Below are 22,248 nucleotides of genomic sequence, written 5' to 3'. Positions count from 1 at the left end.
AAATTTGCATGTGAAACCATGGTGGGTGACATCATACATGAAACATGTCTCCAACAAAGATCTGGTGCTTAAATGTAATCTTGTTTGATTTCTATCCTAAGTGTTGTTAAACTTGATTGTATGCAATTTAGGTGAGGCCCTAAGTCAACCTAAACGTCAATCGAAATCTTGCATGATTAGATGTTCCCATGATGCTCTAATTGTATTAGTGTCTAAAAGTATGTAATCAAATGAATTAGAATGTATGATAGAACCAAACTTGTAATTATGTGGTGCATTGGTGAATTTGGTTTAAGTTTGTTAAAGAGAAGTCGATCATGTAAATAGTAATTTAGGATTTATTTTCATTAGTAGTTAATAATCAATCTCAAACCCCCCATTATTTGTTAACACTAAAAGTTTAGAGTTCCTTTCAATTATCCGGAAAGAACGATCCCTGCTTATTCTATACTTACGATGATGTTTTACAGGGTTTATTATAAACATTTTAATTAACGCTCTATCAGTTGACATGGTTTTCCGGTTATCTTTTTTGGTTTTCTCCAAGTCGTTTCATAGCTCAAACGATTTTACTATTATTGGTGACCATCCACACCAATTGGATGGTTTTAACCACCCTAATTGTTTGGTATTCAACTGCTCTAATACCATGTTTTTCAAACTCTCAAGTGATATATTCGATAGGATTGTACTATTTGTTTTCAATCCTCTTTCTTACAATGTCCTACGGGGTATTGCTTGGAATTGTTCCTCGTGTCGCTGACATTCTGAATTTATTTTTATGATGTCTCACGGTGAAATCGAGTGTCTTGCTGATTTCCTAACCACCCACACTATTCTATGAGACATGTAGTTGTTTTACGGATCATGTGCGGAGATTGTGTTTTATATATTTGTGTCTTGTTAAGTTTTAAAAGGCCATACATGCCAATGATAAATTTCCATCTTGATACTTGTGTTGAGAATTGAAAGGAATATCTTTGTGTTATCTCTGAGAAAGCAGGCTAGCACCGCATCTTAGAGAATATGAAGAGTCTCGGGAATGGTTTAGATCTTACTTCCATTCAAATTTTTGAATCTATGCGATTGAACGCCACTTTTGTGATTCAGGATCTTATATGCTTTGGCATGCCCGTCTTGGGCATCATGGATGTGATATGATGATTAGAATTCTTAAGAATTCACATCGTCATCCATTTTTCAAGTCCCGAAAGCGATTAGAGGACCACCTCACCCGTACTCCACACGGTGAGGCCGTGCCGAGCCTGCCCCTCTCGGTAGCTCCATGACATTTAGGCCGTCGGTGGCGACATCCCCTTCTTCATATGAGCTTATAATGCCTCCCGTGTTTTTTTAATGCCTCCATGACAATCTTTGATATCCATCGCTCGTTTTGCAAAGCTTGTTCTCTTGTTAAATTTCAAGTACGTCCTTCATTTGCTAAGGCTTCAATTGAGAACATTTCATTCTTACAACGTATTTAAGGTGACATTAGTAGACCATATCCAACCGAATGCAGATATTTTTCGGTATTTGTATGGTATAGGATAAGAACATCGACGCGTTGGTCACACGTCGCTTTGTTATCCACCCTCCTCATCCACTCTAATCTTTTTGATTGGATACTGTTGGAGACTTCACCTTCAAGACTTTTGATGATTTTGTTTTGCATGTCTACTGAGATCGTCGTTGAACATATAATTCCTCATGTTCATTCACAGTACGATCCAACAGAGATCGAACTTGATTAAGGGTACTAACCTACCAGTCTTTGCATAGGGATATGTAATGTTGTTGTATGCAACGACACTTATTCGTTTCAGACCCACAACTCACCAAGCGTTTAGTGCGTACTAGATGGTTACTGGATATGACCCAACGTTCTTTTCAATAACGCCTATTTAGTTAAATTGTTTATGTGCCTCTATTATAGTAATCTCAATGTGTCTACTTAAAACGCTTAAGTATTTTAGTTGGTTATAAATCACCAACACTGGTCCGCTATTTCCAATCTACAACTGTGGATCTCTATCCTGCGATATTAGCAGACAGTCACTTTGATGAGACATACGTCTGATCGTTAAGGGGAGATATGAAATGCTCCCATTTCGGTTTTAACGCCAGGAATTGACGTAGTGTGACACTATGTCTCATTAAGATTCCGCACTACTCAAAGTGAGCAAAAGTGTAACGCATTATCGACCTCCAGAAAGTCAAAGATTTGATGCTTAATGACTTTACCAATATTGTGAAAGTGATGAGATCGCACATAAATGATGTGATGTACCGATAAGGTTGGAACTCCTAGAACATGGTATAATTTCATATGACCTAGTCTTAGCACCGTTGGCACCATCCCTAACAGTGGGAAGGAAGTCGGCGATGGCACCATTGTATGTTGTGGTGTTGTCGGCGTCCGTGGTATTGCACCACAAAACAAAGGCGGCAAACATGTTCCCTAAATTTTAATTAAGACTATGAAAACTAAAATTAATTAAAATTAAAATTACATGACAACTTAACTATTTTAAATTTCATAAATTATATTTAATGGTTAACGATACTAGTACTTATGATTATTCAATGTATCAGTCAATATTCGAGTAATAGTCATTTGTATGTATTTTTATTTATACTTATTTTTAGAAACAAAGTTGGAAATTATTCATTCTATTTTAAACGATTATTATTTATCGTTTTTATTTATAATTTAGTTATTAGTTTTAATAAGTGATTTTTTTGTTCATTAAAAATTATTTATTTTATATCGGTAATATTGTACATTTAAGGAGTTATTATATTAAAAAATACCAGTTTAATTCGAGTTTAGTTTTGTGATATATTATTTCAACAAAGAAAATAAAACCGTTTTCTTTTTCAAATAAAGAAATATATATTTACTAAATAATGTTGATATGTATTTATGAAATTATTCACCAAAATAATAATAAATAATAATTTATAAAGTGTGACTCACGTGTGCTAGTGTGTTAGAAATAGTCCAAAATGGTTATTTTTTGTACACTTTTGTAGCACACTAACCCATAGGTTGGAGACTAAGTGTGCCACAATGTGGGAATTATGACACAATAACCCATGGGTTAGAGATGGCCTTACAAACTGTAATTTTTTTATTTCATTTCTTCATTTGGATGAAGGGGTAGATGGAGCTAATTGAACATAATTTATATTCCTTGTCCACTTGGAAAATGTTTTACACACCATGCATTTTCACCGGGCGTACCTTGTAAGGAAAACATTAATAATTAAATTTTGTAAGCTTTTTAGATATATAATTATTCGACCAAAGTCCAAATACATTAGTCAATATCACATTCTCTGCATGTGCAAATTATATGATTTTTTTAAAGTAAAAAAGATAAAAATGTGATTAGTTTTTTTTTAAGGGGAAATATGAAATATGATTGGTTTTGCAGAACAAGTTGGTTATTACATAATGGGAGAGAAAATAGGAGTCATGGATGACTTAACTAAATTTTCATAATTCAAATATACATTACAATTGTCTAAAATGTCCCTATAATTTAATCTATTTACTAAGTTTTTAAGTCTTTCATGGAGTTTTTGGTAAAAGAATTTTATTTGAGTTAGCAAGACTTGTTTGGATTATAAAAGTATAGATGAGCACTCACATGCATTATAAATCGTTTTTTTCCTTCATCAATTAAAAGTAGTGGCAGCGTGATTTTTTACTTTGGAGTTGAGATGTACATTAGAGATGAGATTTTGTAGATGATGATCGATATTCTATTGTTAGGAGAATAGCTCGAGTGATTATATGAATTTTTATTATTTTGATATTATTGTATGAGAATTTCTCTCTGTAATCTTATGGTGTATCTTGTCCTAATTAGTATAAGTTAGTCTAGATAAGGAATGATATATAATCCCTTATACAACGGGATACTCAATATAATGCCTATATATCATGTCTCCTTATCAATGAATAAAGATGATGCTTCTCCATATTTGATGCGTATTACATCTTATTTAACATGTTATCAGCACGTAGTTCTAACCATGAGTTCCTAGGTTTAGAACCCTAATTTCTGGAAAAAAAAAATTACTTCCGTCATATAAACAATTCGACAGGAGAAGACGCGAAATTTCTTCTGTCATGAAACAAATTCGATAGAAGAAGAAGAAAATTTTCTGCTGAAAAAAAAAATCTGTTTTGACCTAGGGTACCCAGAAATTCGCTTTGGGCACCCTACTCCCTCCTCCGATCTGCGTTGATCGGATTTTGTACTTGCTCACAGTCGTCTCAGCCCAGCGCCCATCTTCAAGGCAGCGACGCCGCTGCCGCTGCAGACCAAGTCCCGCCGACGTCCGCCTTGTAGCCAGAAAAACGACGACATCATCTGGACAACCCTTACTTCCCGAAGACAACAAACCTCGTCGATCCCCTGAGACGTCCTCCTCTTGATGATAGTGCGTTACGTTTCTGAAGCCGACGACCCCCTATCGAGTCGACCCGAACGTTAGCTGCCGACGCCCTCTCGATGACGCCAACGTTGTAGCAACCGCAACTTCTTCGACTCTTGCCTGGAGAGATCGACACAGCTCACGGACGACGCTATGGAGATCTTCTCTATAAAATGACACAATGCTGCTGCTACTCTGACTCAAATCATGGCCCGATCCGATTCATCGACCCAACCTAGTTGGTTTTCTAGGATCCGACCCGACTCGATAAGAGAGGTTTTCACCTCTCGGTAAATGGTAAAATGGTAATAAGGGCATGAGTTACTTCGTGACGTATATTCATGGATTCAAGCATGATCATGGAATCAAGCAATATTAACACTTATACGTTGTTTATTTGGCAAATAACCAAGTATGTTTTATTTAACGTTGCTGCATTCATGCAAATTTAAATTCCTCTGAATTTTGTCTTTCATCGGGGACTTTCAACCTCGCTTTTATTTTCAACCTGATTCTTTCGCTTCTCAGGTGGTATACAAGGATATGATTCTCCTGGTGCCGAGTTTTAGGAGCGGCTGGGAATGCCGCTGTTACCATATGTAACCGTTGTGTGTAGCTACATGTTTGAAAAAATATGGGACAAACATCGGTTTGCGACGGAAATTGTCGCTTATATCATTGGTTTGTAACGGAAATTGTCCTTATACCATTGTGACGGAATTTGTCACGGTTTATTGAATTGAGTTACCATACTTTGGGACTTGACCTACAATTTAGTACTTGGAAGTTGTATCAAATTTTGATACTAATGAATCTTCCCTCTTGTTGATCGCAATAGGCGCCTGAAATTTGGTTTTTTTATGTTGGATGTGTTATGCACCTAGTCCGGATTAATTTCCTTTGGTGCAACATCGTTTCATTGAAAGACAGAAACATTATGGTCAAAATATACAAGAGTTAGATATGAGAAGTCCTTGCAACAAGACACTCATTATATGGAAGAACATGAGAAGATCTTATCACTATTACAAATTTCAAAGCAATTATACATTGTGGTTATATAATGAAAATAATGAAGCATAAATGCTTCGTTTAATAGTCTGAATGACTACAAATCCGTGTATTTTCCCAAGTTTTTTTAAATGTATTCATCGCACAAGGATGACTATAGTTACTTAGTCATTACACTTTGAATTGATTTCATGGTCAAGATCTCAATACAACTGTGTTGGCTATAAAATTCTCATGTAGTTCCTGTAAACGAACATGCGAGAATATCTCGATGCATTTATGTTTTCATTACCAAAAGCAATATGTTAATGCAATATAACACATTACATACTACATGACATTACCTACATAAGCCCACGGTTTTAATTGTGGCATAAGTCAGGCTTACACGATCTTTATGTGGCGCAATGCACACTTATATGATCTTTGATGTTGTTATTATACATCTATTTCGGTTCTCCATAATCTTTGGCGAGTTAGGTCATCATCTATTGATTTTGATCAAAACTTTGCAAACTAGCATTGCAAAACGTCGAAGGACTCTGATCCATGAGCATTTGCTCTCAGCTTTATTTCGAACCGACAATGCTTGTTGTAGCATATTTATGGCTCGTTGGCATGATGAAGCCTTGATTGATGTCTTGTTATGACATGTGTACACCTTGTTTCGGTGATGATTTGTAGTGTTACATGTCATGTAATGCACTTTTATATCCAATTGTTTTAAAATATGGTGATGTTTTCAAAAAGTTTGAATTAAACTACGCTCATTAAAATTAGGAAAGTGACAAACTATAACAAGTTCGCGAGTTACGGTCTTGGCAGTATCATCAAGATGTTTCGCCCGCTGCCCGATTTTACCGCTAATGACCTCAAAAATTGGGCTCGGCCCCTAGGCAACTGGCAGCCCCATGTGTGACCCCATGCATGCCCATGTACCCCCCCCCCCCCTCCCCCCCCCCCCCCCCCCCCCCCCCCCCGCACACAAACTCTTAGTCTTTTGGCTATATTTTTTGACACCGGAAATGCTTTTTTGGTATGCCTAAGCAATACCGATCCTTGTATTTTGGATATATGGTGTATATGCATGATATTTGCATGTCAAAATCACTCGTGAATGACGTTTGAGGGTCTAAACCCTTAAGTAATGTTAAACGGTCATTCATGACTATATCAATGCACTTGCCGAGCTTTATATTATGATGTTTATATGTCTTGACCTAAGACTACTTGTCTCTATATTCTTGTTTATGAATATGTTAAAGAGACGTTGAGTGCATAGCTAAATGAAAGCTATTAATGGATTTAGTTTTTAATCCATTATGACTACGATGACTATGTCATTACATTGAATCAAAGAGTGGTTTATGCTCAAGTTTATATGTCTTATGGCGTTATGATTCAAGTCACATGTTTTAATGCATAAAGAGAGCAATAGAACCTATGAAATTTTTTTTGTTATATTAGTTGTTGAATTAACAACGAAACCATAAATAAAATTGGTGAGACGATAAATTACTTGAAGGCAATACTTATGCCAACATGTATCACCTATAAACTCATTGTGAAAGAGTTCTTATGTATCGCTTCTAATGATGTAGCACATCTCCGAGTCAAAATAATGTGAATTGTATTCTTTCACGATATTATGATTCGAAATAATGAATCGATGACTCATTTAGGCTATTCTTTTGAGCAAAAAAGTTTAATAGATCAAAAAAATTCCTCCAAATTAATGGAGATGTAATCTATGCGTTAACAAGAGCATAAATCCCCTATATGATCCTTCATTGACTATGCTCAATCTCTAAACCTATTCCTTAGCAAAATTTAGGAGTGACATACACCCTCCTACCCTAAAAAGAATGAGACATAAGATGGAAGCCTAGATCGGCTTATCATGATTCACTTTTAGGATAAAATATATTGTGGTGATACATATATCATGGTTAAACTCAAACCATAAAACTTAGATGTTATGGAGCACCCAAACAACGACAAAAGTTGAAAAAGCCTAAAATTTCAGGATTTACATACTGCGCACTTGTCATTGTGAGGATCGGTTCACCTATATTTCAGTGGGCTATTGAGGTGCTAATTGCGGTCACTGATTCCTAACATCCAAGGCTACATACTCAAAAAAAAAAGTTAAACCCATTTGGAGACCTGGAAAATGTTGAACCGCTCAACACAATTGGTCACTGACCTCCGGCGAGTATTCCGGCCGGTTCAGTATCTTTCTAACCGGTTACGGGAGTGAAGCCGGTGGCATTGGATTCCTAACACCCATGCTTCTAAAATTTCGTAGCATTCGAAGTTCAGAAAGTCATTGAATCATTCAAGGAAGTGTAAAACAGAAGTCTGGTATTGGTCGTTAATGTGCCCAAGCTTCCAACAAATAAACAATTCGAATCATAAGTTACGACTTGTAGCGTGTTTTGTTTTACGGTATCCATCTATACCACCGGATGTTACGGTTGTAACGATTCGCATGTTAGTGTTCCAAATCTAACAATATTCATGTTTGTTAACTGATTATGTTAATGGTTTATCGTCCACATAGTTTATGTACCAAATTGTGAGCCTCCACAAGCGCATAATGATGGGTTATTTGATGTTAATTTTATCTTTTAATAAGACATAAACTTCCAATCTATGTCCGCTTATATAAAGACCTTAACATGTGATCTCGTTTAATCACTTTTGATGAACAAATCTCCCCGTCGTTAGAGGGAGAGAAGAACAAGTTTGTTCAGGTTCAACGACTTGGTTTGTCCCACTGTGCCTCATCATGTTCCTAATAGTCCTAAAAATGGAAGTGATGAGATAAGAGATACATACTGCAACTATGCCGATAAGGATTGATGTCCGAAAGATGGACATATAGTCACTATTTGTTGGTGATGTGGTGACCCCACAAATGTGGTAGTTAGTGTCATTAGGTCGTGGCTCTTACGAAAGTGTAGAGAGATTACTTAGTTCGATAATACTTGTTGAATGCGAGTTATGGCACAACTTGATTTATGATCAATGATACTCACTCATATGTTTTCTTGGATGATGGTAATCATTGAGGGACGCCTCAATGTCAATACTAATCCAAATGAGAGATCTTGAAGAATAACGATGTTGAATGAGTTTGATGTCGAATTATATATACTATGTTGAAGCAAAATTCCAACATTGATGATTGGCCTACATGGAAAGTGCTATCCGTCAGAGATTGATGGTGATGATCGACCCATGTCACCGCCACAGCCTCTTGAAAAGCCGTAGGATCTAGTTTTAACAAAGAAATAGGTCATTGGTCAGATAATGTCAACACTGCAAATGTAAATTCTATCGGTTATACTTTTGTTAGGCGTAGTGAAAAAGAGAAGAATTTAGACCACCTTATGGCGCAAACTCTCTAGCAAAACTCCATGGAATGAAATATGAGAAGGCTTGTTCTCATATTACCTTGTTAGTTAGGTCGTTTCCAAAACAACTGAATTTACAGCTTGTGGTCAAGATTATCTCTGTTGGGACTAAGTTAAGAGATGTAGATAAAGATCCTGCATGGATTGGTTTTAAGCTAATTCAAGTCCATCTAGACCACGAAGTACGATAACTTGATTAAGGTAGGAATACTAAAATGAAGTGTGATGGATTCTTGATGAACCAAGAGCCAAATGCTGCTTTCTGAAGCTCTTTGCTCAAAACTCAAGGCTCACCACCCTGACAATACAAGAGAATTCACTTCAAAGACTTTTTATTGCATAGCTGGGATTGGACATCCTTGTAACCTCATGTTAATTATGCATGAATGGATGAGCATGAGCGACAATTAAGCAATTAAAACTTATAGCTAGGGCCCTGTTATGCGTAAGTAATTTACCCATAACTATCTGGGGATATGCAATATTGCATGAAGATGTACTCAGAATGAAAAGATCTTGAGAATACTAGGTCTCGAAAGTGATGACTGTTATTAATGATGTTATTCATCGGTTGGTTAAAAGCAGTAATGACGTTAAACTATGCCTACAAGTATTCATGAATCAGTCGAAATCAGGAGAAGACGTGTTTCCGCCATTTGAGCGATAATAAGTCTTAATATATGAAACTCTCCATATTTAACTGCGATATGTGTATGCATGTACTTGTTGTAATATATTTGACTCGACATTTCATTCGGTTTAAACTCGTAAGGCCAAGATGATGGTCGAATGCACCCACACATATGTTAATGCTTGATCACAGCACGTTATGACATCAAATACTATATCCCAAAACAAAAGACACTTTAATGAAACGATGTCATAATCTGCTCAAATTCGCAGGTCAACTTCCACGGGACCTATATGGCATCTCACTTGTTGGAAAATTGTGAATTTGGTACCGTTAGAAAGCTCGTTGTGTCTAATTTCAAGGGACACCAACCATTGGATCATATCTATTATATTGAGTGAGTTATATATGTTTTAGTAAAATATGACAGATCTTTTCGGAAACTGCAGTTCAGTGAAATTCGACCGAGCTTTGTGATCAACTTAGAACGGACTAGGTTGTGAACCATATATCATTGGAAAATTACTAATGTCTACTTTTCAGAACTTTTAACGGTTTGTTTATACCACACGTGAATCTATTTTAATTGGAAACTCTTGTTTTGAGTTTTTATGCAATTCTTTTTCTTTTGATTCATGTACAGATAAGTGTACATGTTTGATTGAAGAATATTTGGCGAGATTTGATATTCAAATCATTGACTCATTGCTACTTTTGAAGAATGTGAAAAGCATTTGTATACGTTATTTATCTAAACTCTAAGATTGAGTTACCGATCATGACTTCATGAGGAGTTGTTTTGCAGACTTCAGGAGGAGTCTATACCATATGTTATCTGCAATTGTAATTAGTGTGTTGTGTTTTTTTCCCTTCGACTAAACTTTTTATTTTACCTAAGAGGTTTTTGTTTTGTTTGGCAAGATTTTTACCGAGGCAACGGTTATGCACCATGACACATTAGGATCGCGATACAAGAGGAGTGTTGTAAGAGAATTACTCTCCGTAATTTTCCGGTGTATCTTGTCTTAATTAGTATAAGTTAGTCTAGATAAAGAATAATATATATAATCTTTTATTCAATGGGATACTCAATGTAATGCATATATATATATAAAGCCTCATTATCACTTAATAAAGATGATATTTCTTCTTATTAGATGCGTATTACGTTTTTTTTGTAAGTTGTTGTATTATTTATGAATTTTCGGTTTTATTTTCGTGGGGACACGATATGAAGAGGCCCAGATGGATAAAGACCGACAGAGTGGCCCAAGGATTACGACCCGTGATTAGTGAGATTAGCCACTTGATTGATTTGGATAATTAATGGTGAAATGATAAGGGCAAAAGAGTAAAGTAAGTAGTATAGTAAAAAAGACGGAGAAGACTGAGAAGCCCGTGGGGGAGGACCCGCCAAAGAGCGTGGCTTTCACAAAAAGGGGCCCTACAAATGTCCACTCGGAAGTTTGACCATTCCGATTTATGGGTCTAAAGATTCGTAAAAAATAGTTTAAACGCTTGGATCGGGCAATACAGGCCTTGCCAGTAGCCGGTGAGACCACTTTGGTTTCCTTTTTTTGTTTTTTGTTTTTAATTCTCTGGTCTCTGATGATGCAATTACACACACAGAACAGAGATGGGAACCGTGCGTCTCAGAGACTCAGACACTTTATCATTCATTGAATTAATTAAATGCTAATTAAAATGGTTAAAAGGGAATCTGAAAGTGAGAGCTTGGGAAGTAGGGATTTGACTAATAATTAAGCAAAGGAGAGAAAAAAGAAGTGTGGTCTCGCTCACTGGCATAGTAACACTGGGTGGGTGTGAGGTGTGACATTGCATTATGAAACAGTAGGTATTGCTGTAGTAGTGGTTTAGTGGGTTTCTCCCCAACTGCTTCCGCCTATGACAGGTTGGGTGTTCCGACTTACCCACTCACCCGTGACCCGTACCTATATAATGATGCATGTCGATGATCACTCGTGTCTTGTTTTGTTCTTGGTCTTCTTCTTTTTTTTAAAAAAAGTTTGTTCCTGGTCTTTGATCAACATCTAATCCATCCCTCTCAAAGGTCGGCAATCCATGCATTCTCTATACAATGGTCATCGCCGGTTTTTTTTGAAAGAATGGTCATCGCCGGCTAATCGTGTTAGAATGCTGCTAAGTAGTAAAGGAGGTCTATGGTTAGAACCGAGATTGTGAAAAATTCTTCTTGAAGGGACACCACGACATTTAAAAGACTAAACATTGTGATTACTCGTTATTTAAAATCCGATTGGCCAAAAAGCCTATTATGCGCATTATTTGCCCACGATGATAGTTTTATAATCTTACTGATCACACCATTTGCATCTTTAAATAGCTCTCTCCTCTCCACAAAAAAAAGTAAGCCTCTACACTTCCACTCACATCATTTCTCATATCTAACTCTACATGTCTATCTTTGTAACTGACTTAGGCATCAAAACGTTGAAGGTTGACCAGCCCGATCTTCACCCCGTAACGCCGTGTGTTTGTGATTTACAGGTGATCGGAGAGCTTTATCGGTTCGCCGGAGCTCCCCCGCCGAAATCTCGATGTAACACATATTTATATTGCTTAACAGTCCCAGAGTAATAACTCACTCGACCACTATTTTTGGATCCAAAAACAAACAAAAGAGTCTCTGATATGGTATACAACCTTACATATATGAAAACTATGTTTGTAAGGGAAAATTGTAATATGGCAATAGTGAAGACGTGTATTCAAGGGCAGAAAGAAAGAAACAAAAATAGAGACTAGCATTTAGCTACTGATATTATGCATGGAAGTACTTTGATTAGTAATTTAATCAGTTGGGAGGGAGAGAAATTATGTTGGACCGTGTGGAATGAAGAACGTGCAAAGTGGATTGCCACATCCCACATGCTATTTCGTGCACTCTTGCATTTGGATTGCATTGGCAACGTCATTTCCCCCCCTTTTGATTATTGACTGAGGTTGCGTCTCCAAGTCAAGTCCTGTCCATTTGCGTAGTCACTCTCATTTGAGTCATTTCCATATTTTCTCACACAAAACCATATTTTACTCAATGTGAAGAAGAAATAATCAAAATGAAAAAGAGTTTTCTTTTATATAAGAAAAAAAAGGAGTTCGAAAGTGAAACTAAATGATTTGTTGTTTACATGAGATTTTATTATTATATATATTTATTTACCAAGGCAAACATAACCAGAGATACAGATTACTTCATGTGCTAGTATTATGATTAGCTACAAAAGAAATCACAAAAACAAGACTATAAAAACAACATCTAAGACTATGTCATTGAGGCGTTAGACAACATTAATAGAGTTGAAGAACTACTAAAAACTTACGTCACTTGTACAGTATTGTTACAAGTACATCTTAGTACGTGAAATCAACTATCTCATGAAATATTTAATAATAAAAAATAACTCTAAAAATAAGATATTTTATATTATTTGAGCCGATAAAACCTAGAAATTACACCGTTAGACTCAGACAACAGTTTTGATATTACTTCTAATTAAATTAGATTAATTGATTTACAAGACTAATATCTTATGTAAAATTTAAATTAGTATTCAATATTCAGATTACTCAAAGAAATTTAAATCCTCCATCTTCAGATCTTGTACACAACTACAAAATATTTCAGTCAAAGAAAAAGCAAATCATACACAAAAAATTAAATTCAGTCAAAAGCAACCTTTAGCATAACCTGTCATTGGTTGCACAATATTTCTTAATTATCTCTGCCTCTCTGGAATCTGCTCCTTTATTTTATAGCAAGCAAAATAACAAAGAACAAAACCCACTAAATTTTAATTTTCTCTGCAGTCAGAAAATGTATGATTCCAATAACACATCCAAATAAAAAATAAAAAATAAAAGAAAGGGTGTCTCTGGTAGGACTGCACCGTCTGCACGTGTGGTGCACAGTCCCACTGCTCAAGATTTTTGAAACTGGTCCCCGCTGGCTATCACCGGTCACAACCCTCTCCGATTTATTCACCCAATTTTTTTAAAAAATAATATCTAATTTTCTGGTTTTGGGGTTATCGTCACTGCCCCCACAAGAAAGACCAGCACAGAGTGGAGATGAGAGACTGAGAAGAAATAAGATTAGTCTTTTATTTTTTTGGTTGGGGTTTTTCTTCTGCTTTTCCTCTGCCCTCTTCTTTCTTCGTTCTTCCTTCTTCTTACTCACACAGATGGGTATGGCTCTCTGACCACTCTCGCTCTCACATGCCTTTGTTCTTGTGTGGGTGGTGTATTGAGTGGTATGAGCCAAGTTTGAACCTTTTGGTCTGCTTTTGATTTTCTCTCTCCGATCCGGGGTGTGTATGATTTACACCTTTTTGGTTGAGCTTGAAGAGGAAGTTGAGATTGAGGAGGAAGATTGCAACTTCATCATGGGCTTTGATTTGGTGATGATAGCGATGGTGGTGTAGTGCTAGTGGTGGTGGCGAACTGGAAGAACAAAGGGTGGGCCTTTTTTGACCGTGGAAAAACAAAAGGGGAGGTTTAGCTGCGGATAAAGCAAAAGAGTGAGAAAAGATAACCAATTTGCTTGTAATTGTCAAATATGGACTCTCTTTTTTTGTTGTTGCTGCCCCAATCCTTTATGGGACTCATTGCTCTTGTTCAGCTAGATTTTTAGTTATTGAGCTTGTGTCAGGATTTTGGGTGTCTCCCTTGTTTGATTTAGCTTGGTTAGAAAATGCCGATGTATCAGCCCAACGGTCCGAGAAGGGCGGCGGATCTGAAGTTCGATGTGGGCGGAGGCGGGCAGGTTCTGGATCTGGAGACAGCTGTGAAAGATGGGATTCTCGGCGGCGGAGGTGGGTTGGTCTGCGGCGGCGTTGGGGCGGAGAAGTTGGATCTGAAGAAGATGATAGAAGAGCTGGAGTCGATTGAGATACCCTCGGTGTTCATTTGCCCAATCTCTTTGGAGCCAATGCAAGACCCTGTGACGCTTTGCACGGGCCAGACGTATGAGAGATCCAACATTCTCAAATGGTTCAGCTTGGGGCATTATACTTGTCCCACCACAATGCAGGAGCTTTGGGATTACTCGGTTACACCCAACAAGACCCTGCACCAGCTGATCCACAGCTGGTTTTCGCAGAAGTACTCGGCGATGAAGAAGAGGTCCGAGGATGTGCAGGGGAGGGCTCTGGAGATTTTGGAGACATTGAAGAAGGTGAAGGGGCAGGCTAGAGTGCAAGCCCTTAAGGAGCTGAGGCAGGTAGTGACGGCTCATTCTTCGGCTAAGAACACGGTTGTGGACAATGGAGGCACTGCTTTGATTTCTTCTTTGTTGGGCCCTTTTACTTCGCACGCTGTTGGGTCCGAAGCGATTGGGACCCTTGTGCATTTGGAGCTCAGTTCTGAGTCCAAGACGTGTCTGATGCAACCGGCAAAGATTTCGTTGATGGTTGATATGTTGAATGAGGGGTCTATTGAAACCAAGATCAATTGTACGAGATTGATTGATGTATTGATGGAGGGTAGGGATTTGGAGTCAGAAATCGCATCGAGTTTGAGTCTTGTTGTTGGATTGTTGAGGCTAGTGAGAGATAAGAGGCATACGAAAGGGGTGTTGCCCGGACTCAGTTTGTTGAAGACAATTTGTTCTCACGAGTCTGTCAGGAGCTCGGTTGTGAGTGTTGGGACAGTTCCTCAGTTGGTTGAGCTGTTGCCGAGCTTGAATCACGAGTGTTTGGAGATAGCGCTTCACATCCTAGAAGTTTTGTCTACTGTTGAAGAAGGAACAGAGGCTTTGAGATGTTGCGCCAAGACGATCCCAAGTGTGGTGGGACTATTGATGAAGGTTTCGGAGACATGTACGCAGCTTGCATTGTCGATTTTGTGGGCTGTTTGCAAGCTCGCTCCAGAGGAATGCGCCTCCGTCGCAGTTGAAGCAGGTCTAGCAGCGAAACTGCTTCTCGTGATTCAGAGTGGATGCAATCCTACACTTAAGCAAAGGGCTGCCGAGCTTTTGAAGTTGTGTAGTCTAAATTACACCACCACTACATTCATTTCCAAATGCAAGCTTACCAGAACAATACAGTGAAGTGAAAAAAAAATTGGTGCACCGCCACTTTGTTAATATACTTCATTCTCACAATTTTGCTTTTTACCAACGGATAAAGAAGCCAAAGAGCTTATGGGATCCAAGAAAATTCAAGACTAAAAGCCAATTGGTGTTTCTGAGGTACCCTTCTTTCCTGTGTATACTAGAAATCTTTGATTGTATTGGAACAATTGTAACCACCACCAAAAAAGAATCACAATTTCATAACGTGGATGGATAAATTGGGCACCCTATTGCAGTTTTCATTATTACAATTCCACTGTGTATAAGCTTTTCACTTTGCAGTTTTGTGTATCCATCAGTCTCTCTGCCATTGTGGAGATTTCCTTCTCTTTCTGAATTGGAAATTTTCTCCATTGTAGAGTTGGCAGTTTCAGTTAATTGGGTATTAATGATGGATACTGTATAGGCTCATTTGCATCGTGTCATTTCAGAGATGACAAGTCGAGAAAGATAGGGTTGCTTGTTTTTCTTTTTAAGACCTACATTGACTGGTGGTGTAGTACAATATTTACTCTTTGGAGAAAAGCTGTGATGTTCATACTCAAATAGTGATCAATAGTGATCAAAAGGAGAAGAAACTGACTGGACTTGAAAGCTTTATAATTCAGCACAACCATACATGATCAACCATTCAACCCTGTACAAATGGTCATTCTTGACTCGAAATGACAGCTTATTCTGAGTCGATAATCACATACGAACAACGTACTTATGTCTTTGATCAAATTGTTACGTTGTCATTAGATCAAATGGTTACCTATTCAAAATAATCACCCACAAAACTAAGTAAATAGTTCAAATGGTGGTGAGTGGTGACCTTTTGCTTCCAACATTTAACTGAAAAATCCAGTCTTATCCTATCAATTAATCATCAATCCTCCATTCATGAACCAGATTTGGCTATAGAGCTTTTTGGATTCCCAAAGTTTCAATGATTTTAATTTTAATTTGTTGTGGGATTTGTTAATTAAAGAAAATTATGTAGTACTTTCAAAATTAAGGGCCCTCATATCCACTTTTGTTGTCACGAATGGGCGCACATAAGCACATGGATGGCTCCCAAAGCAATGAAAAGAGATATTTGTACCAAAAGAGAGAGAGATCATTGAAACCTTGTCTACCTGAAAAGGAGAGAGGACAATGACCAAAAAATTCTTTGGTTAGCAACCATGGCATCTATGAATGGAATTAGTGAGCCTAATTTTCTTTTTTTTAATACAGATAATGTCGATGCTCTCGCAAGGGTTGGAGTAAAACGACGTAGTTGTCCCTTGAGAATGGTACAATAGCTAAGTTTTAGGGACTCGTCCTACGTAATTGCTATTATGTCACGCTTTGTTAAATAAAACGATGTACTAAAAACTATGAGTGACCCTCTTATGGTGCAGCTATCATGTGATTGTAACATAAACTACCGTGTGGAAATTGAAACTGCATGCCTAGTGCTCATAGTATGTAAAAAAATGAAACCTTTTTTATGGTCTATGGAAGTAACAAGTTTCAACTTCATGAGCAGTTGAGCTCAATGTAATGCAGAACTATCGGATAATTCATGATTGAACCATTTAAACCCAGTAACATGGACTCATGTGCGTTCGTCCAATAGCAAAAAACTAATGGGCTCTAAATTTCCTTTTTTGCTTTAAATTGTTAAAATTCCAATCTTTAGCAGGCCCAATAACTTTGGCCTAGTAAGATGGACTGGTACACCCAGCATCAAAGTACTCACTACCCACCACCCAAGAGCGTAAGAATAGCCAAAAACCCGAAATAAAGATAAGCAGTGACCGATTATATATATATATATATATATATATATATATATATATATATGTTGTTATGATAATAACGGTTGAGTGAGATACCATTTCAGAATCGGGACTAAAGTCCTTCATGATGATGTTTTTTACAAATTTGATTTCGATTAGAGAACTTATATTAATAAGAGTCTCTGTAGCGTCCGCCCAATGCATTAGTTTTAAGTTGAACCCATGGATTTCATCGTGAATACTTCGCTTGCCCCAAAATAAGCTTACCTAATAGAAGATCAAATCACAAAATGGTCATCAGCCTGATCGATCCATAAGAAAATGAGCCAAACTAATAGATACATGTCACATATACTATAGTTTAATTTGATTTGGATACTCTAATACAACATTAATTGAGCTAGTTGAAATTCATTTGTCATATGTTACTTTACTTATAAGTTTCAATTTAAATAGCATTCTAAATCGAGACGCAAGTAACCTAATGTACCGCATCTCTTTTATGGATGCATTATTGACTGACCTTCATATTTGTAGAAGACTCGAAAAATGGTGAGGTATGCTCGAGCGTGACGAAACTTGCAGCTATACTACACAAAAAGAAAACTCAAAATGCTAGAGGCAGGGGTGCAATGTCCAACCCCTCATTTTAAACTTTCAAAAATAAGGCACTCACGATCTCGAGCAGTTTCGACCAAAAAAGAAAAAAGATATCGAGCAGTGCCGGACGACGAGAATGATTGGATGTGTAGTAATTTTTTTGTCTTCTTCGGGTGTATAATACACAGATGGCATGAGTTGATAGGCTCCACCATCTTGGACAGGTGGGTTCATAAACCAGTAGATTACCCGCACTTTTCACTGCGCCCGTACACTTTTTGAAACCTCCACATTTCCAATCCGTCACTTTCTTGAGTTTCTTCTCTCCAAATCCCAACTCCCCTAAAAAAAAAAAATACAAAACAAAAAATGTCATGGCTCGCCCACTCGCTCTCTAAATCCCTCCGGCTCGACTCCGACGACGTCGTCCGGCCCCACCCCAACAACAACGACGAAGCTCCCGTCCCACCCTCCTCCACCAAACCCCAACAACACAATGAAATTGAATCCGATGCCAACGAAGCATTCGACGCCCAAACGCGTGGCGTCAAAGACGACCTATCGGAATTCCAGCAAACCCTAACCCGCCAATTCTGGGGCGTCGCCTCCTTCCTCGCGCCTCCACCTCCACCGCCACCACCCCCTCCGCCTTCTCATCGTTTAGCTGATCCGCCTGATTGCGATCGATCCGAGCCGCCCGATCACCGACCCGGTCAATCTCCGATCGCTTCTAATGGTTATGATGACGAGGCGGAGGAGGAGGAGGAGTACGCCGTCGGTGTCACTGAGGAGGTCTTGAACTTCGCTAGAAACATCGCGATGCATCCAGAGACCTGGTTGGACTTTCCTCTTGATGAAGAAGAAGACTTAGGAGGTATGTATCAATGTATATATGTATGAATGTGTGTCTCAGTTTTCGTTAATTCATTGTTGACCTTGAAATTTGAATGCATTTAAAATTTGTAGGGGGATTAGATTCGATGATCCGTTTAATGTAGTTGACAATAGTTGTGGAATTTGAAGTTTAGTGAATATATGAAGTGGAAATGTAGTACATTGGGATTGATTGTAAGGTTTTTTCGTTTTTTTTTGGTTGATCAAGGATGTGCGTTTTGGAGTGATGCAGTTCTGTAATTGGTGCCTAATATATGCACATTTCTTATTCTAGATTTTGAAATGTCTGATGCCCAGCAAGAGCATACTACGATGATTGAACATCTTGCCCCGAGGTTAGCTGCTTTGAGAATCGAGCTTTGTCCGTGCCATATGAGCGAGAGTTACTTCTGGAAAGTGTATTTTGTTCTTCTGCATTCAAGGCTCAACAAGCAGGATGCCGAGATTTTGTCCACACCTCAGGTAAGCTGTTCGTTTGTGTTATTAATTTCTGTGTCTGTTTTTCGAAGGATTCAATTCAATGCTGTTTTAAACATAAACCTCAAAACATTGAGTGTGAGATACGACTATGCAATGTATCCGAGTGTAAACTGTTGCTTCATGCCAATCCTTGACTTTCAAGATTCCATTTATTTATACTTATGCAAGACTACTTTTGAGTATATCAAATATACACAAAGTGTCGGTGATGTTGAGTGCAAGTAATTGCTTGAACTCCTCTATGGGATTTTTGAGGGATGGCCTTTGAAAGTTGTAAATGTATATCTATGCACATCTGTTACTCATTGTTGGGTATAGTTCAACTTCAGTATTTTTCTAGGTTTCAGCTGGTCTTGCTAAGTTTATTGAAGAGACAGGAAAAGGAGAAAAGGCAGCAATAGTCCTTAATTGCATTTGTTATGTATGCACGAATTTAAATCTATGCATACGCACATACATATGTATCTGTTTTTTGTGTCCTGCAGAAGTTAGGTATAACTGGAAAGATGATTCCAAATATTATATGAACAATTTATTTTAATTATTGCCAATTTTAAGCCGAAATCATTTTGCTGGTAAAATCTGCAGGTAATGGAAGCCCGAGCGATGTGGATGCAGGAGCTACAATGCCAGACTCCTTCATCAAATTCTAAAGTGTCAGAACATGAATGGTTTGGCAGAAGCTCTTCACAATTAAAAGGGAGTTCAAATACTTTACATGAAGATTATGAGGATTATTCTCCAGTCTCATCACATACTCCTCATTATGAGGATACACTTCATAGGACATTCCCCTTTGAATCAACCTGGCCCTCCACAGCCTATGAGACTGAGAAGCACCCAGTTGAGAGTAGTGATACGCTTTTCATTGATAAGTCAGTTATCGAAGAAAAGCCTTCCATTTTGACTGAGGATGAGAATGCCACAGTTGGTCCATCCTCTCAGATACTACTCAATACCTATGATGACAATGATGACGATGACTGGCCAGAAGATGATGATGAATTGTATGGTTGCAGTGGAACAGCTATTGCTTTGATAAATGAAGAAGACATATCTTTTAGTGATCTTGAGGATGATGATTTCCAGGCGCCTTCCAAATTAAAGTTCGTCCCGGAGTAAGAGATATCAAGAACAATACATGTAAATGACAGCATGGGCTCTGCTCATTGGAGAAAAGATGGACCTTTAAGTCATCTGATGAACTGTAGGGGCGAGGAATTTTAGATAACTTGCAAACTCCCTACTCAGGAGCCCTACTTGCAGTCTCTTCTAAATTACGTGCTGAATTGTCCGACTGAATAGTCCTGCCCTGGCATGAAAGCCTGTGTTTCTGCTACTGTTCTAAACCAAATTGTACATGATTTTGTTCAACTAGCAATTCAAGTCTTTACAGAAAAGTTTATGTTTGATTGATTGATTGGTTTGGATAGGAGTTGTAATTACAATATATGGTGGTTCACTGATGGAAAGAAGAATTTGCCTCAAAATTTTGGTGGTTGAAAGATGTGTATGCTGAATGTCTGATCTTGGAATGATTGGATTGAATAAAAACTTTTGTCTTTCTTGTTGTGCATCGTCTGTATATTTCTCTTTGCTGATCATCGTTGTTTAGTTGATGCGACGCAAGTTCACCTGATGTTTTCATGAGTTTCTACTTTCTGAACTAGCTGCATCCAGTCCACTGCTGAGTCTCTGTTTGTCATGGAGATATCAAGAGTCTTGCGACCTGGTAGATATATAAACCGTACATGTGGTATTTTACTTCCCTTTTCGGGTATATTTATGCATCGTTGCCATTTATGTGATGAATAATGTAGACTTCATTGCGAACTTGACTTGACATCGTTTTAGTAGAGCAAAACTAGTCTTGGATGTTAATATTGATCAACACGGGTCACGGGCAATGGTCTAAATATCGTTTTCGGCATCGTATCGGTCGAGAGGTAAAACGATATATCGGGGGATATATCGGTTTTATCGGGGATATATCGGTTTTATCGTATTTGCTTATTTTCAATAAAATTTATAAAATTATACTTCAATATGTACCAAATAAATTAAAAAAACGGTACTGAGTAAACTAAAGAAAATAAATACTTGATTTAATGACAATTAAAGTACACGAACGACATCTAATAATAAAAATAGGTATTTAAGAATGATTATTTAGACTTGAAATTCATCATATATATTTAAAATTTATATAAATTAAAAATATATATGAAAAAATGAAAAAAAATATAAGTTTTTTTTAAAAAGAGGAAATAAATATTAAAAAATTAAACAAAAATTGAAAAAATAATGAAAAAATCAAAGTTTGACCGATATTTGACCGTTGACCATCATTTTTGCATTGACCGATAAATTTTGACCGATATGCTCTTATCGTATCAGATTCGAAATATCAGCGATATATCGGCGATATATCGGGGATATATCGGCCATATCGCCGATATTTCGAATTTCGAACAGAGGTCCCGGGGGACTCAGATGCAAAGCTGTGTACAGTATCAGAGTTAGATAACTTGGTAACAGAGGATCTGGAGATGAGAGAATGCAGTGGAAAAGCTAACATGTGTGTAGAGAAAAGATAAGGATAATTAAATTTTCCAGTGCGGAATGATTAAAGAGTAGAATCAAACAATACAGAAACTGAGTGTCTCGTATATCTATCTATTGAGATTTGAGTAGATCTTAGATGCTTAACCAATCAACAGTAAACATTGACTAGAACATCCCTCCATATCTTCTTATATTCAGTTTAGTTTGGGAGGGTTTGTAAGACAAAGTAGTTATCAACGAAAGTTTCAATTTTCTTATCCTCTACAACTAATTTAATATATCACAAGTGCAGTGTGGGAACTAAGAGATCGGCAGTCCTATGAG

At 37.5% G+C, this 22,248-nt stretch overlaps 2 protein-coding genes across 2 annotated transcripts; both read left to right on the top strand.

Annotated features, from left to right (window-relative positions):
• The first annotated feature begins 13,696 nt into the window (after positions 1 to 13,696).
• LOC126782894 (U-box domain-containing protein 30-like) lies at positions 13,697 to 16,115 on the top strand. Its single transcript, XM_050508240.1, has one exon. The coding sequence runs from the start codon at positions 14,237 to 14,239 to the stop codon at positions 15,590 to 15,592; it is 1,356 nt and encodes a 451-aa protein (XP_050364197.1). The 5' UTR covers positions 13,697 to 14,236; the 3' UTR covers positions 15,593 to 16,115.
• Positions 16,116 to 18,307: 2,192 nt separating this feature from the next.
• On the top strand, positions 18,308 to 20,859 carry LOC126783479 (uncharacterized). The gene is made up of 3 exons (XM_050508954.1): positions 18,308 to 18,859; positions 19,154 to 19,341; positions 19,948 to 20,859. The coding sequence occupies exons 1-3, from the start codon at positions 18,355 to 18,357 to the stop codon at positions 20,479 to 20,481; spliced, it is 1,227 nt and encodes a 408-aa protein (XP_050364911.1). The 5' UTR covers positions 18,308 to 18,354; the 3' UTR covers positions 20,482 to 20,859.
• Positions 20,860 to 22,248: the final 1,389 nt, after the last annotated feature.

The sequence above is a fragment of the Argentina anserina genome, chromosome 2 (assembly GCF_933775445.1).
Source record: "Argentina anserina chromosome 2, drPotAnse1.1, whole genome shotgun sequence".
Lineage (NCBI taxonomy): Eukaryota > Viridiplantae > Streptophyta > Magnoliopsida > Rosales > Rosaceae > Argentina > Argentina anserina.
The sequence above is the reverse complement of the archived record's forward strand: the minus strand, read 5'-3'. Positions and strand labels throughout refer to the sequence as shown.